Raw genomic sequence first — 17,350 nt, 5'->3', positions numbered from 1 at the left:
GCAACAAGACTAGTAAGGCAAAGGGATTGTTAAAGCCTTACCACTGAGGACAGCATGCCTCCAAGTACTGGAAAACAGTTTCATTCTGGTCCATAATCATAAAATGAGAGAGCTGATCACAACCGCGCTACTAGCATGAGACCCATTTTTACCATGTAACTTCAATCATCACTTGAACACAGGAACTCCATGGCCTGTTATGTGATGCTGTATCCATTGATTTCTTCTCCATCCAGCAGTCAGATGGAAGAAACTACATGGTTCTCATAGTCACAGAGACAACAGTCACTAACAGCAGCCCAACCAAGAAGAACACTTCAGCTGAGTCAAGGGGAATACTCACATTTTGAAGGGTGTTATGTTGGAGAGAAGGCTTTTTATGTTTGGAAGCATTCAGACATTCAGTCTCTGCCTCCTGCCTGCAGTGGCATAGTGCATCCAAAGCTACTTCCTATGAGGCTGTGTGTTGTCTCAAATGCTTCCTGGAGCAGCATGGGGCGATGGAATGCGGTAGCAAATTCCATGCTGCTAGCAGTAACGGTGCAAAAATGGTTTTAGGTAAAGTTTCTTTATCTGAAATAGTCACTCTCCCATTTCATATAAATCTCACAGCAACATATTAGAAGTGCAAGTTTATATCTTTCTGCTTTGTTAATTCCATCACACATTTAATAAACAGCATGCATAACAAAATCCCCATGAAATTGATTTGATATTGTTCCAAGGTTTGAAATGGAGAACTTGGGCAAGAGAAAATGATTCACCCATTTCTGTCTAGAGTATCGGTTACTGAACTGTACTATAAAAACAGGTTTTGTTCAGGCTACACACAATGATCTGTACTGGATTGCACTGGCTTCACTTGTGGATTATGATATGAAGTCGCTGCTACAAATGTGACCATAAAACCAGGGTGGCATGTTGGAATGCTTTTGCATATAAATCACAAGGTCTTTCTATCTGCTCTCATCAAATGCATTCTTATGTTCACTGGAGCACCCAGGTGTCAAAGTGCTTGCTTATTGGGGTTGTCATCTGAGCACTGGCAACTGGTGGGACATCATCGGGGACAGGGGGAGGATGCAAAAAACACAGTATCACAGTGATACTGTGACATTGCTGGAAGTGATGTCACCATGTCAGAATGATGCTCTAGGGTTCACCCAAAACTCCATAGTAAAACCTTGGGATTTTGGGTGAATTCTAGAGTCTCTCCCTGGTGCCAACTACTCCCGGGCTTGCAATAGAAGTGACTTTGCAATGTTGGCATTATGCCAATCCCTCCTCCTGATTTTGCTCCATCAGCCACATTGAGCAGTAGCAGAGTAAGTTAGAGACCTGGCCACCCTATTTGCATGAACCAAGACGAGTTCATGCAACAATTCTTTGCAAACTTTTCTCTACACTGCAGCAAAAGAATGAGAAGTCCACTAACATGGATATCATGTATATAGTGAAGTTTTGCAAGGTGGAGAAAAATGACTTCTGGGGCAATAAATATAATCCAGGGAAATGATATTCGCAGAAAGATAGATCCTCAGTTAAAGACAGGAATTGTATGACAGTCCTGAAGAATGGGCATTGAGTATTTTGACTATTGTGTACTGGAATGGTTTCTTACTGGTTGGCTGCTTTTTATTTTAAATCTCTTTGAACCTGCTTCTGTGCAGGATGCCAGAAGTGAACTCTGCATCTTAAGTGCCATGTGAATAAATGCAGTCTCAACAACAGGTGCCAGCCGCATCAGAGAAGTGATAAGAGTACAGCTGAGACTCAGAAGCAGGGAAGAGCGAGGGCCCATGCTCTGGAGACTTTGAGATTAATAGCCTGGCAGCCATCCAGCACTGATAGCACAGTACATCGGTAATGTGATTTGTAACCCTAGCACCATTCAGCACATGTGCAGCTTCACTGAAAATGAAGTCAGAGATGCTTTACTCAAAGTGTAATGAAGCCCTAGCAGACATCTACCCTCTGCAACTCCTTCCCCTGAGAGAAGGGGTACAGATGTCTGGCAATGGGAAGATAAGGTTTGTTGCTCTGGTCTTTTACCATGTGTTAAATGTTCTCACAAAATACTTCATCGTGAGGATATCTATATTGTTCATATGGCTTTCCCTATCTCACATGATACCTAATGATACATATTGTATTGTGAAGTGCTGTCTCCTTTTTTCAGCTGTGAATAAAGACCACATGATCTGGCGTTTTGAATCCTGTCATAGATAGCCTTGCCCAGCTGGTGGTTTTTCAGTTGCTGACTTATTTCTGAAAGAAGGATTAACATGGCCTATTGAAAAGTGCCATTGTCCAAGTAATGGTTATTTTTGGTGGGGGCTAAATATTACATGTTAAAATTAATTAGATAATTTTTTTCCCATTAGCATGTTGAAACACAACTCTTCAGTTGGCTGTTCCAGACCAATATTCATGGCATATTTCAGTGTGTTTTGTGTTTCTTGCCGTCCTAGTGCAACCTTCCGTGGTCTTCTTAAAGATATGCCTTTTCACGTCTGTGAACTGGGTTTCAGTTTTAATTTTTTCCAGAATTTTTTGTTGTGCCAAAAATGCAGCAGCTAGGATATTGTCAGGGACAGGAATACTGACAGATCTGCACTGGCAGTCCATTTGTTTCCAGACACAATTCACAGTGCTGGTTCTCACCTTTAAAGCTCTCACTGGCTTGGGGCCAGGCTACTGGGAACTGCCTCCTCCCATTTTGTCCAGCCTCCCAGTTAAGCTATCCCACAAGCCCTGCTCTCTGTGATTCCACCTTCAGAGGTGAAGCAGGTGACAACCTAGAGGGCTTTTTTAGTAGTGGCACCTCATTTGTTGAATACCCTTCCCCTTGAGGCTTGCCTGGCACCTATGTTGCTTTTGTTTAGGCACCAGCCCAAAATGTATCTGTTCACCCAGACATTTAATTAAGGCATCAGTTCGTTTAAACATTATTTTATCTGGAAAGTTTGTTTTAAGGTATCTGTGGTTTGGTTTTTATAGTTATGTTTTTCTGCTAAGTAGGGCTTTTAAATACTGGGTTTTAATTAATATCTTTCATAGTTTCATTTTTATTATTTTTGTTTTGTAAGCTGGTTTGGGCAGGTTCCTGGAGAGGCAGCATACCAATTTTCTAAGTAAATAAAACACCAGCAAGTGGGGGATTGAAATGGAGGGCAAGTAGGATTCAAAATAGAGAAATAGTTTGAGTTGGAAGGAGTTAGCAGTTTTTACAGGTGAAATAGGTGCAGTTTCTGCTTTCTGTGTTATCATCTTCGCAGGCTATTGTGCAGCAACCTTACTGATGTAAACTATCTTTAGCCAAATCGGTGCTTTCTGTTAAGTACAATGATGTGGGGCTGATTTTTTTTAAAAAAAAATAATAATAACGTAAATATGTTTTGAAAGCATCTGCTATCCTTGTTATTGCAGAAATTAAGATGTATAGAATCAAAGGAACATAGTAACCTTTTTCATGTGAATCTCTTTTTGAATGTAAACTAGGATTTTCCACCAAACGAAATATAGTTCTCCTTTTCTTTGCCAGATAGATAAAACTGAAATTGAGTCCAGGGCTAGGCTAGATATGCAGTTACAACTCCTAAAATACTTGTCTGATTTTGCTTTCTCTCTTACTTATATAAAAATATACTCTTGTACTATGTAAGCAGGTTTTTTACTAGAAACTGCAAATGAAAACTTTATTTCTTCAAAAATAATGGACTTTGGCAGTCTTCTTGCCGGCCAATGAGAATTTCTAATGTGCCACCATAATCTGAAGGACTGATGGGTGTATCTGCTTGAAGAAATACTCCGGCTTGCTGTCTTAGTGCATCAAGATCGTCATCATTCAATTAAGTACATTCGAGGCTGTTCCTGGCCATTTCCTCCTTTTTTATTTTTGGGTGTAAAAAAATAGTCACTCTAAAAATAAAATGGAATTACAGCATTCTTCCCTCTCCCAGTCATTCCTGTATTTTCCTTCCTTGCATTCTTTGTCTTTTTCTGACATTGCCAGTTTTACTAAATAAGGGCCTAATGAATGGGACACAGTGACAGAATCTGATTTGACACATAGTGCTTTTTGCCAAGCCATACATGTGACTTCCAGATTTCCAAAGCATACAATTCCAAAGTAATCCCCCATATGCAACAATGCATTTACGAAGCCTGCACTGCTGCAATCTCAAATGTCCTTTCAGGGCTGCAGATAAGTAGCTCTGTTTCTGCTTCTGTTAAGAAGAAAGATTAGTTTGGAAACAAATACACGACTGGGGTGTGAGAGATCTAATTTAACTGTGGCTCTGTAAAGGATCTTCTCTTATATCCAGTTCTATGTGAAAAAGGAGCACTATGGCACTACATGACACACACCCCCCCCCCAAGTTAGCCTTTTTATTCTTTTGGGCTGCATTGTGACCTGAATTCCATGCTGCAGTGTTCCATGCCAAATACTGGAAAACTCCTATTTGCCATAGTTTTGAGGGCCAGATATTTGTCATTTGAAAAGGAAATCCTGTCTTACATAAAGATGAAATAGAAATGCACTTAAAAGAAAAGATCACCATGTTCCTTTGATCCATTGCATCCTGACATTTTGCAGTAATAACGAAAGCCAAAGGTCCACAGTTTCAGGCTGTCCATTGCCTTTGTGGTACTTAGCCAAGGTTAAGCAGATGGTGACCCTGGGATTAAACTGGCATTTGCTTAGTGTCTGTTTTTGTCTTAACTTATGATCTTGCCATTGACTGTAAGGGAAGCCAGTTCTGTGGAATTGTGAACCTGCTGCTAAGGGGAAAGGTTTTTTTCTTTATAGACAGACAAAATGGGCTTGTCAAACAAAGATAATTTTCCCCCAGATGATAGCCTAATGCTTGATATTGGGTAAACAGGACAAAAAATGTTTTGAAATGATATTTATTCCACCATCTGGGAAATAATTCATTGTCTGTGGATTGAGATAGCCAGTACCTCCTCCAGTCACTTTGGGTAAAAGTTATCTGCAGAATTTCCTTAAAGGTTTATTAATTCTGTATAGTAACAATTGAGAACAAATAGATGATAACGTTTTGTAGTGTGATGTAGGGTCAGAGTCTCATACAAGGACCTGGCGGACCCGGGACTGAATCTCTATGCTGGATGCCTTTTCGCTCTGCCTTTTAGCCTCTGCCATTGTCGTTGTAAAGTTAAAAATGGTGGATGAAGTAAGTCGCCTTGAGGGTGCAATAGGAATGAATGTATTAAATTTTGTTGTTGCTGTATATGGACAATAATTTTTCTTTTCTTTTTTTCTTTTTTCTTTCTTTTTTTTTTTTGGATAAACTTCCAGTGAGCGCTAAAATGTGAGCTGTAAGCCTGTTGTGTATACTGTTTTGTACATAATGTCTTGTGTATGCATTTTCTCTGTGATGACAGTACATATATACAATCTCGTTATTTTAAATTTAAATCATTTTGAATATACGCATTTCTAATACTTTTACTGACTGCTTTGAATATATCATAAGGTTTCTTGGCTGCAAATTAAAGATGATGTTTGATACTCTTGAACTCTTAAAATGCCCAGGTGGAAGTGTAATTAGTTTTAGGTCTACAGTTCTAGGTGTTCAGGTTTTGAGGTGGGATTTTTTTTGGGGGGGGGGGTGGTCATAGCAATTTTAGAGAATCATTGCAGGACAACTTTTGGTAGTGTACTGAGTCTGCTAGAGTTTCCAGATAGGGAAACAAAACAGCACAATAATGGTTCTCACCTGATGTCCTATGCCATTTGTTTTCAAAGCAGGCAACTTGCTTCTTCACCATTGCTATCTTGGTAATTTATCAGTAAGATTACATCACAGAAGGATCAAATGAATACAGCACTGTTAACCAGTCTAATTAGTTCCATCATAAATTGCTTGTGTGACATTAAACAAGCAATGGCCTTTCCAGAAAAACAAACTGGGAGGGGGTTGTTGCTCCCTCTTCTACTTTGACTGGACAACTGACTTTCTGACAGCCTAGGAACACAATTTTGCCCTTTTGGGCACTTGCTTCTACAAGTATTCTTTGGGATTGGGGGAAAGCTATTCAAAGTTTGCTCTGGTTCCATTTTCTCATATCCCTTAGCAGGAAGGCAATTGATACGTTGGGGGAGGAGTCCTTTTCACAGCCTTCTAGGTAAACTCATTTTTTCAAAAAACTGAAGAATTTTTTTCTGGGAAGCCACTGGGATAATTTTGTACCTACTGATGTTTTGAATGACAGTCCCCTCTAAACAAGAATAGAATCTATCCACTTTAGAGAGCTGAAGCTATTTGAAGTATCCAAGCAACTGTTTTTTAGGGAAGTTAGTTAAGTATAGAAACCCAGTGCATTAGATTTTTTTTTCTCATATGTGAAACATTTCAAAATTGAATGAAAGGTTCATTATCTTTCTTGATTTCACTGAAGAGGTATTGGATTTCTGAAAATACCAACTATGAATCTCTAGTTTTCCCATGTGTTTTTTTTTTAAATCAGGGTTAGCTTCTCTCATGATTGATTTCTATCCACTGCAAGAACCATATTATGAGTTTGTGAGTCCATCAGTAACAATGTTAAATGGAAAATTTTTGCCTTGTACTTCTGCATTTGCCTTCAGCAGTACATCTTGGCATGACCAAAGGATGGTCTTGATATTCTTCATGGTTTAACTAGAGATGCCAAAGACAGCTACCTGGGGAGCAATATAGTGATCCATTGCAATATCACCAGCAAAATTACTAGTTTACTCATTTTAACTGCTATTTTAACATGTTTTGTTATCCTTGTCTATATAGTGTTTGTCTCTTTTGTCATATTCTGGGAAAACTAAATTCAAAGGAAACTTTGAAATGTAAATCACCATCTAGTAGTTTTAACAACACCAAAAATATCCAAGAGTCATACTTTGTTTTTATGCACTTTGAAAATATTTTAAAATGTCTTAAACTTTTGACTATAAATTGCTGCAAGAAAAGCAGGTGCTGCTTTGAGTTACCAAGTGAAATACTAATCTTATTAAAGCAGGAATATTTAGTAGCAATTAGTGTTTGCAGGTGCTGCACTGAAGAATCTGTACCCTGCCAATGCTAAGTACCCTTGCAGCAATTTTGAGTGTATCTTTCCTCCCTCCCCCCCCCAAAAAAAATCATCCAAAAGTTAAGTACTAGTTGATTTGACTCATTGTGTTTTAGTTCCTCTTCATTTTTTCTCCAGCTTGCTTTGCCAGGTTTGCTCAATTGCACAGGAGCTACAGAGCAAACCTCTGTTTTCTCTATTGACTGAGGCTCCTCCCTTGGGAAGGGGGGAGGAATAGCTTGCTTTGCCAGGCTCTCTCAATTGCACACCAGAGCTACTGAGCTAAGCCTCTCTTCTTTCTATTGGCTGAGGCTCCCCCCTCTCCCAAGTCCCCTGGAGAAGGAAGGAAAGAGCCAGTTTCCTTTGCCCAGTTCCCTGGATCCCATGGGAGAAATACAAAGAAAGCATCTTTAAGACCAATGAGTGCTAACATTTTAAGCATGTTCTAAGTTTTTAAAAATATATGTATTTGTTTGTCTGTGTTCTTTATAAAAATTATATCTCTGCTACCTAATCTTGGCCCGGCCCAACATGGCTGACATGGCCCAGCCCAACAAGGTCTCATTTATGTCAGATCCAGCCCTCATAACAAATGAGTTCGACACCCCTGCTTTAGGAAATCATTTGAACTCCTCCTAAACAATTGTCTCTCAGTCCTTCTGATGCACTAGAGATCTCTGAAGAAAATGTTTGAAAACTTAAAGAAAAGGGACACAACTACTAGGGAGGCCAGGTCTCCTGATTCAGTGGGAGACCTCATTCCCCCACCACCACCAGCTCTGCCTACCCTACCCATTCACTGGGCAGCAGGGGAAGATGCTAGAAGAAATGGAAGGGCTGACCAACATTTTGCTGATGCCATAATATCACTTCCACTGCAACCAGGATGTGACAACATCATGCTGAATGATGCTCTAGTGTTCAGCTAAAGCTCTATGGCTACCCCCAAGATCAGTCTCTCCTGCCAATTGCCAACCTGAGGACTCCAAGCAGTGTTCACGTGGGGTCCGCTAAGTGCAGAATATTATAAATCATTTCACATGTATTGGTCATCACAATAATGTGAGGAATTTTTATTTTTTATTTATTATAAGATTTTTTTTAGTCACCACTCACCTGAAGGGAAATGGCAACTTACATTATAACCAATAAGGTAAAAACAACATTTAAGAGTAACAAATATAAATCAGTAACATTTTAATATTAAAATACATGGCTATCACCATACCACTGTTAAAACAGCTTAAACACATGGTTACCCTCCAAAGGCCAACCTAAATAATTCAGCTTTTCATGCCCTAAGAAAACTAAACAAGTCTAGCAGGGCATGGGTGCCATCCAAGAGTGCATTCATAAGAACATAAGACAAGCCATGTTGGATCAGGCCATTGGCCCATCCAGTCCAACACTCTGTGTCACACAGTGGCCAAAAACCCTAAGTGCCATCAAGAGGTCCACCAGTGGGGCTAGAAGCCCTTCCACTGTGCCCCCCAAGCCCTCCCCCAAGCGCAAGAATACAGAGTATCACTGCCCCAGACAGAGTGTTCCAGCAATAAGCTGTGGCTAATTCCATGAAGTAGGGGCAACAACTGAGAAGACCCTTCCCCTGGTGACAGCTAACCAAGCCATCCTGGGGTCAGGCACCTGTAAGAGGCCCCTAGACAGTGACTGAAGGGAGGTTGTAATGGGGGTTGCAGCAGGAGAGGCGGTCCTGTCAATATGAGGGTACCAGACTGTTGGGGGCTTTGAAGGTTAACACCATCAACTTGAAATGGATCCAGAGACTAATTGTTAGCCAATGCATTGGCTGCAGAATTGGAGTAATATGAGCTGACCATATGTTCCAGTCAGTAATCTGGCCACTGCATTCTGGTTCACCTGCAATTTCCAAACCTGCAGTTTCCAAAGCCCAACACAGAGCAAACTGCAGTAGTTCAATCTGGAGGTGACCATTGCATGAATCAACATGGCAAAGTCTGACCCAGACATATAAGGAGCTAGCTGGTAGGCCTGGCATAGGTTAAAAAAACCACTGACCATGCTACCATGGACACTTGTTTATCCAGTGACAGTACAGAATCCAACCACATCCCAAGGCTCTTTACAGAGTCTACTGCTGTCAACTGGACACCATCAAATCTTGTGAATGACCCTCCAGCTAGCATTTCATAACCCAGCCACATCAGCATATTGATGGCACCTAATTCAGAACCTCCTGATGATCTCAACAAGAGGGTGCATATATATGTTAAATGACATTGGAGGAAAGATCTAAATTGGATTGTTTTCTTTATGCCATTGCAAACAGCACCCCCCACACACACACCCAGGAAAAAAAACTCACAAAAAAAGTCCAAAATCTAAACTGTGAGGCCATGCAGAAAATTTTATATCAGGTTTATTTGCACTATTTTAAAATTCTGTAATCCTAGTCCTGTTACTTTGTTAATTGGCTATTATATGCTGTCTTTCTGAATTATTTTTTAACTTTTGTAATCTGGCTTGAGTGTTGGCAAGAAAGGTGGGCTACTGATGAGTCTATAGGTCAAAGGTGGGCTACAGATGAATCTATAGGTCAAGATGCATCATATGAGCACACAAAAGATGTATTTGTGTGATTTACACTGATTTTGAAGAGGAAGTTAGCCCGAGAGCTGTGTAATGGGATTAATATCCATGCCATTCAAGCCTTATTTCTTTTGAGAATTTATTTTCCAAATTCATTTTTGCCTTTTCAGTGCTGATATTTTACAGCCATTCATTTTTATCTCCCATCTGCCTGTTTCCTGAGAGATGAAAGATGGTTATTTCAAATGTCATGCATACAAAACTCTCCCAATTGTAGGTACAGAGAAAAAAATTATTTTGATCTTTGCTGTGCTGCAATGTTAAACTCACTGTGTATTTTTATTCTACCTCCTTCATAGAAAGTATCAGAACTCCTTTGCCATGATTCATCTGTCAGTTAAGGAGGGACTGAAGGTCTGATGCGGGTATTAAAATAGAGGAAGTGTTTCAGAGATAATAAAGCTCAAGAAAGGAGGAGGCAGCCAAAATGAAATTGCAGTCCTTTTATTCAAAGCAAATTCATTATAAAGACTGGGAATAGGTTACGTGGAACAAGCCAGCCAGATAGTGGCAGCTCGTGCCACGTAAGCCAAGCCAGTGAAAATATTTTAAAGACAATAAAGCAGACTCCTACATTATTTTTCTCTATCCATGTCATCTTAACATGTTGCTGGAACATTCTTATCATAGGCATTGACTACAAAAAAGTTCCACTAAGTAACCCTATATGGAGACAGAGGGATCAAGCGCAGGATGACGTTATATAATGTGCTGTCATTCTATTACTCTGTTGCATTAAGTAAGGACTATACATTTATTGGCATTTATTCATAATAATGCTTTTAATTGGCAGTGATCAGCTAATGGCATATATTTTCAGTCTACCCAGTAGATTTTTTGTGGCCCGGGATCAAAACTTCATATATTCCCAAGCCTGAAAGTCATTGCCACACACACCTCTTTGTCAATACATGGGCATTTATTAGCAGCAGTTGAAAGCAGCCTGTTGTCCTCCATATGAGTGACTTTCAGCTAAAGGCTCAGCTAGAAAGAAGCATAAAAAAACAGAGAGCCTGGAACAGGAGTGGTCTTCTTGGATGGGGAATCAGGTCACCCTTGGGGGTTTCAGCTCCCACATTAACTACCTTTCCAGGGGGTCAAGGGAGGAAACCAATGCAACCAAGCCAGTAGTCCCTAGAGGGATGTGAAGGGAATGACACTACATGAGTCCCCATCTGGACGTCAAACCAAGACCTACTGTATAAAGTTCAATAATAGGGAACTTATTTATTTGTACTTTCTGCCTTCTTTGCTTCCTGTACACACAACTGTGCTGGGATCTATAAATATAGACTTACCCCATAAAAGAGGATGAGTTCACAGCATTCTAGCTTTAGGTACCAGAATCTCACAGGCCAGTAACTCGGGGATGAATGGTGGCTGGATCAGTATGGGAGGTGAACACGGGCTGCCCATTATTAGTGATGTCCAGTATGTGGCGCATGCATGACTGAGGGTGAACAGTGAGTGGGAAGGAAAATATTTCCATTGAGGGCCCTGTGACAGTAGCATGATGGATTGTGCATTTGTTACTTTTTTAAAATGAAAACTGAAATTTCAGGGGCTGTCTGTATCCTAAGATAAGTCAGGCTACCAAAGCTCCTCTGTCCCCATGTGCTGAAGAGGCTTGCATTTGAGGTGCTGAATGGGATCTGAGTTCTGCTGTAGGAAGTGCTTTTTTTGAGACCTCCTTGTAATGAATACGAGAGAAGGCGTTTTGTTTAATGAAGTACAAGTGTGAAAGAATGCCAGTATCTAGGAGTTCCTAGGATTTGAGAGATTTGTTAGCTAGTTAGGCTGTAAGAAGAACTGCTGTTAATTAAGAGAGGAAATAGTTCAAGGCGCAAAATAAGGACATTAGCATGGAATCTGGCAGAAGGTCATCGGCTCTGACAGATGGGTATGCTTTTTGACATAGCATGTCTGAGATGAAGTTATGGGTCAGGCATTGATTCAGAGATCAGGCTTCGGAGCAATGATTGGGCACAAGCCAAATGGACTGGAAGCTGAGTCAGGAGTAGGCTACGTGTTCTCAAAGACAGCTAGGAAATTATCCAAGTAAGAAAGTTTTGTAATGTAACTAGAGAGGGAGCAACAGAGTCTAAATGAACAACATGCTGTATCAGAGAGCACAAGTAAAGTTGTCATTGTTGTGCATTTCTAATCAACCAGAAGTCCAAAAGGAGAAAAAAAACAACATAATATGATATCCACTGAAGAGAGGACTGCTGAAGGCTAAACTGCATTGTTACAACACAGTTTCCCCCTGTCCCCAAAATAGCTCTTTCATCCTCTCTTTTCTCTCTGCGTGTGAGGGAAAGGAAACCCTTTAACTCCAGCAGTTTGTGGTCAGGCCAAGGTGTATAGAGCACAGAACAAGAGCCACAGTTCAGTACACAACCTGCTTACAAACAAATGTATGGACCCTGTCATGATTCCATAGGGATGGAACCCACTCACTCCGCCTATATGCAGCAAATCTGCATAAGTAGGAGTATGGTTGGCATGTTTAGATTCCCCCCCCCAAAAAAAAAAAATGTGTTTGCTTATTCCACAAATATGTTGGATCTGCACTGACACATATGCAGACTGTTTTATTTTTGTTCCATTCTTCATCCACATAAGTTTGCCTGTATAAACCCATGAACTTTCCTTTCTCTTCCTTTGCTTCAACATGGGTCCGCAAACCTGTGTTTCCTGAAGTAATATAAATGTGAGAATGGCAATTCTAAGAGAATGACAGCAAACAAGAAATGGGGTGCTTAACTTTTCATTTTTCCTCCCTTCCTGCAGATTCTTCCCTTTTAATTTCATTGGGGAACTCCATGTCTACAAACAGGAATTGATTCTCACTCTTACTTTCAAATGTTTACAGCTGTTTGCATTTAGCTATGGCCTGTTCCTCTGGTGAAGCAAATAGCTCAGTTTTTGATGGTAAGCCACCCAGAGTCAGGGTCTGAAATACATTTTGTTCAAGATAGTAGCAGGCCAAGCCCAAATACTCTGGGCTTCTCATGGCAAGACTCCTCAAAATAACAGGGCCTCATTTCAAATATTCCACAGAATGATCTGGTTTCAGGGCCCAGCTGATGAGGGAAACTGTGATCTTAAACAACTGGGAGGGAAAATGCAAAGGGAGGTAGCCTAGCCTGTTGTTAGATTAATCTGTATCCTCACACTTCTCTGTTCTTTCTTGCAAATGCCAACCCCTGCCACATTTCTGTTGTGAGACAAACTTGGGGGCACCTTCCAAATGTCTTATTTTGTATAATTCTGCATTTAGAGTCGGATTTCTTGCCGTTTCAGCTACTTATTATTAAATGGATGAGTAAGCTACAGAATCAGAAACATTCTGGGAACTATTTTTCTACTGGTGTACTAAGATGGAAGCTTGTGACTGTGGGGTGCTGTCACTTTCAAATCCCTTCTCCTCCTCTTATTTGGGTTGGGGGGCTTTGGTCTTACCCGTTATTCTCATGGGCAACTAAGGCAAAGCTTGTTCAATAAATACAATTATTCTTCACATTCATTCCTCACTTATTGCCCCTTCTTTCCTCTTCTTCCTCAACTCCTTCTGGTTTTCCTGTTGTTAGGCTGCAGGCTCCTGTAGTGAGGCACCATATACCATATAGAGGGTACTATATTAATAACATAGCTAATAGCAAACTCCTTGAACCTGCAATTTATCAGATATACCTAAACATTCCAGAAAAGAAGGGGAAGGAATATTCTTATCAGGACAGCCAAAATTACTGACAATCTTATGTATAACTAACATGCTTCTTTTAAACCTACAGAAGAGAATTATCAAGGGCAACCCATGAAAAAGCGCATTCGAAGGAAGAAGCAAAAGAATGTTTTGCAAAACACTGATAATTCACATGAAGGCCAAGTGGAATGTGGGAAGCATAAAAATCCGACTGAAGATAACTTACAGCCAGAACACTCAGACAGCCAAGCTTTAAGTCGAAACAAAAAGAGAAAAATGAAAAAGAAACGGCAAAAAGCGAGGATGAGAGCGGCTGGCTTGCTAACAAAACCAACTGGTGTAGATTTCACATATAAGCCTGAGAGGGAGGGAGGAACAAATTTGGAAGATGTGGATAAAAAAACAGATGACATTCTTGATTTTTTGCAAGCAACACAAGAAATCTATTTTTCTGACAGTAGGTAACCCCCTCCCCCCATTAGTAACTTTGACATGTAATACAAGAAATACATAGCTATCCTTTCTCCGTCTAATGGAAAAACTGCATAGATTTCTTGTGGGCCTGAATGTGCATTCTGCTTTGCTGAGCCAGAGATGCAACAGATGTGAGAGATGTGACTGGCCCTTATTGAAATACACACCAGAGTCAACATTGTGCTTCGGTACTAAGGACTTTATAATAGCACCAGTGTTCCCTCTAAACTGAGTAAGTGTGAGCTAGCTCACAATTTTTTAGCCTCCAGCTCATACATTTTTGTCTCAGCTCAGGAAAAATGGCCCTAGAGCAATCTAATTTATGCAGTAACTCACAACTTTAATGCCACAACTTTAATGCAGTAGCTCACAAAGTAGAACTTTTGCTCACAAGACTCCACAGCTTAGAGGGAACATTGAATAGCACATACTTTTCTTGAATGGCAGCAGTTTTGCCCGGCATCTAAACTAGATCATACTATCTTATTAAATGCCTAAGTATATGCATGGATATAAATTTCATTTATTTCGGTAGAATATATTCCAAATACATTTGGAAATGAAGTGTCTCTCTTCTATGTAAACTACTAAAATATTGATATGTGTGTATAATTATAATACGGAGTTGATCGTACTATTATCCTACCACTCCAATGAGTCAAGTTTATTTCGTTATGCCCCAGCTTTTCTTTTGGCTCAAGTTTGAAGCGCTCCTCCAATCTGAGGAACATTCCTACAACTCATGGCTCTTCCACTGGAGGAGGAGCTACTTAAGTTGGATGAAGTCTCCAAAGATAGGAAGAAGGTTACCTCATTATATAAATATATGTATGTCACAGAATATGATGTCATGGCTAGAGCTTCTGGGTCACCTGCTTATAGTGGGAGATTTCTTGCCAGCAGTTATGGTTGTTTGTTGTTTAGGGGAATAGTGGTCACAGTGACTCTCCCCGCACAACCCTGGAATTGACATCCTTGCATCAGGGCAATAGTCTATGATTCGCCCACCTCACTGGAAATGATGTAGCATTGAAACAATGCCTGTTTGTATATCCTGTCCCCCTAAACCTCTTGTCAGTTGCCAGCTCTGGGCTGGCAACCCTACTTCATGCTGTGATTGCAAGTAGGTGGTAAATACATAAATGTTGAAGGCCAGTTCACATGAACAGATCTTCTTGAATCTGAACCACATTGTGATCATATGGCAAGTTCTTCAGCAGCAGTAGCTTGCCAAAGAGATCCCCAGTATAAATGTCCAATTTCAAACTATTCTGCCTGGAGCATGCAGTGTTACACAGATTTACATGGTGAGCCATTGCACACTAGAAGTAGATATTGGATTTATTGATACTCTTCCCTTCACTACCCAAAGGAGTCTCAAAGCTGCTTGCAATCTTCTTTCCCTTCCTCTCCCCATAACAGACACTCTGTGAGGTAGGTGGAGCTGAGAGAGCTCTGACAGAAACTGTTCTTAAGAGGAACAGCTCTGTGAGAACTTGTGACTGACTCAGGGTCACATCAGCAAGTGCAGGTGGAGGAGTAGGGAATCAAACTGGGTTTTCCTGGGTTAGAGTGCACACACTTAACCACTATCCCAAACTGGCTCTCAGTGACTAATGACTAGCCATTCAGAAGATAATTTGAATTAAAGGTGCCCACCATACATGTTTATTTAAAGTGTTTCTGTGGTGGCGGGGGTAGGGGGGATATCCTGTTTACACATATGTAACTTGTTGAGCACAAGCTGATTTAGAAGTAGCTATATTGAATTCTGATTTAAATCAAACTACATTTGACACAAATCCTAAATGCCTACCACTGGCATTTTTCTTTCCAGACCACAGATTGAAACAGCATGACGTGATAACTGATAGGGGTAAAGGATACTAAAATATAACCAGACATACAGAGGAAAAATGTTTTAATGTTCACTTTTTATTTATAGTATAACAAGTATTTGCAACATATAAATATTTATAATGTGGGAGTAAGATAATCAACTATGCCTAAGACAAGGTCACTTTCCTGTCTCCTTCGGCTATGGTTTACCATTTCACCAAGAATTCTTAATGAAAAGTACTGTCTTTATTCATATAGTGGTCATTTTACTGTTTCCTGTTACATTTCCTTACATTTTACAGATTCTCTCTCTTTTGGAACCCTTTTATCACTGTTCTTTATTTTATTATAATTTTTACTATCTTTTTATCATAATCCATAGGTTTGGTCTTGTTATCACTGATGTGCTGTATTAATAGTTACAGAGTAGTTTACAAATGCATGATTATCACTTAATAACTACAGTGATAACTTGACATTTGTGAATAAGCAATTGCAGATCAAATGCCACAAGTAGAATGTTTGTGTTATCCGATATAGTGCTTTTCCAGAAGCTGTGCTGTGCTGTGCAGTGACAGGCCTTACCACCTTCCCCCAGTTTGCTACAGACAACTAGGGGTTTGGTTGATGCTGCTCAGCACCAAGCGTGTGCCCTTCCAAGCAATGCAGCAAAGTATAGGCTGTTGCAGGATCAGCCCTTCATTGTGTGATGCCTCAGTGTGCTTGCTGTTTTGCCCTACTGACTGAGCAACACATCTAGGATTACCAGCCCAGTGTTGGCATCCATTGTGATATGACAGGGCAGGGGTTTACCTGATCAACACCTTGCCGACATGTAGTGTCCCTTGCAATGAAAACTGAAAGTGATAGTTAGGGTTTGTAGAATCTTTCGGGCTCAAGTGCCGTGTTCTACTGGAGAAAGTTTTTCTTCCAGACGTTTCGTTCTCAGCTGCGGAGAACATCCTCCATGGCATTGCAGCTGGAGCAGGCGCTCTGACCTTCTTGGCTGCTGTGCATTGAGCAGCCAAGAAGTTCAGAGTGCCTGCTCCGGCTGCAACACCACTGAGGATGTTCTCCACAGCTGAGAACGAAACGTCTGGAAGAAAAACTTTCTCCAGTAGAACACGGCACTTGAGCCTGAAAGATTCTACAAACCCTAATGATGTTACCAGCCGTGAAAACCTGAAATCTTTGAAAGTGATAGTGTTGTGTCAGCATGACATTCTAGGATTCACCCCAAACTCTGTGGTTAAGCCTGAAGCAATGTACCCTGGTTTGCATTGGAAGTGTGTTTGCAGCACTGGAATGACACTGAACCCTCCATGTTTTTTCCCCTCACTGCACTGAGTCCAGGGCAAGAGGTCTCCCACCATAGCAGAAGACATGACTGCCCTGAACTCATCCTATTCCGCATGCACGCACACACACACACGCACGCACAAAAGATACATCAAAAATGATCCCTTAAAATGCCAGAAAGCTGGGTGGGTCAATAGCTGTAGAGTCAATGACTGAATACATTGCATTTTCAAAAGAACACTCCAGAGACAATCAATTGCACTTCACACCATCTATATTTTCACTGCACTCTTGTTGGGATGGCTGTAACATGAGTGGCAATTG

General features: G+C 40.6%; 1 protein-coding gene across 1 annotated transcript in view; it reads left to right on the top strand.

The window, feature by feature from the left end:
- ERICH1 (glutamate rich 1) overlaps window positions 1-17,350 on the top strand; it is a 113,607-nt gene that overhangs the window by 84,306 nt on the left and 11,951 nt on the right. The window contains exon 4 of the mRNA XM_060234856.1: window positions 13,503-13,871. Coding sequence (XP_060090839.1) covers window positions 13,503-13,871 — 369 coding nt within the window. The remainder of the gene's footprint in view (window positions 1-13,502; window positions 13,872-17,350) is intronic.

This window comes from Heteronotia binoei, chromosome 1, assembly GCF_032191835.1.
Source record: "Heteronotia binoei isolate CCM8104 ecotype False Entrance Well chromosome 1, APGP_CSIRO_Hbin_v1, whole genome shotgun sequence".
Taxonomy (NCBI): Eukaryota; Metazoa; Chordata; class Lepidosauria; order Squamata; family Gekkonidae; genus Heteronotia; species Heteronotia binoei.
This window is presented reverse-complemented; position numbering and strand designations above follow the sequence as displayed.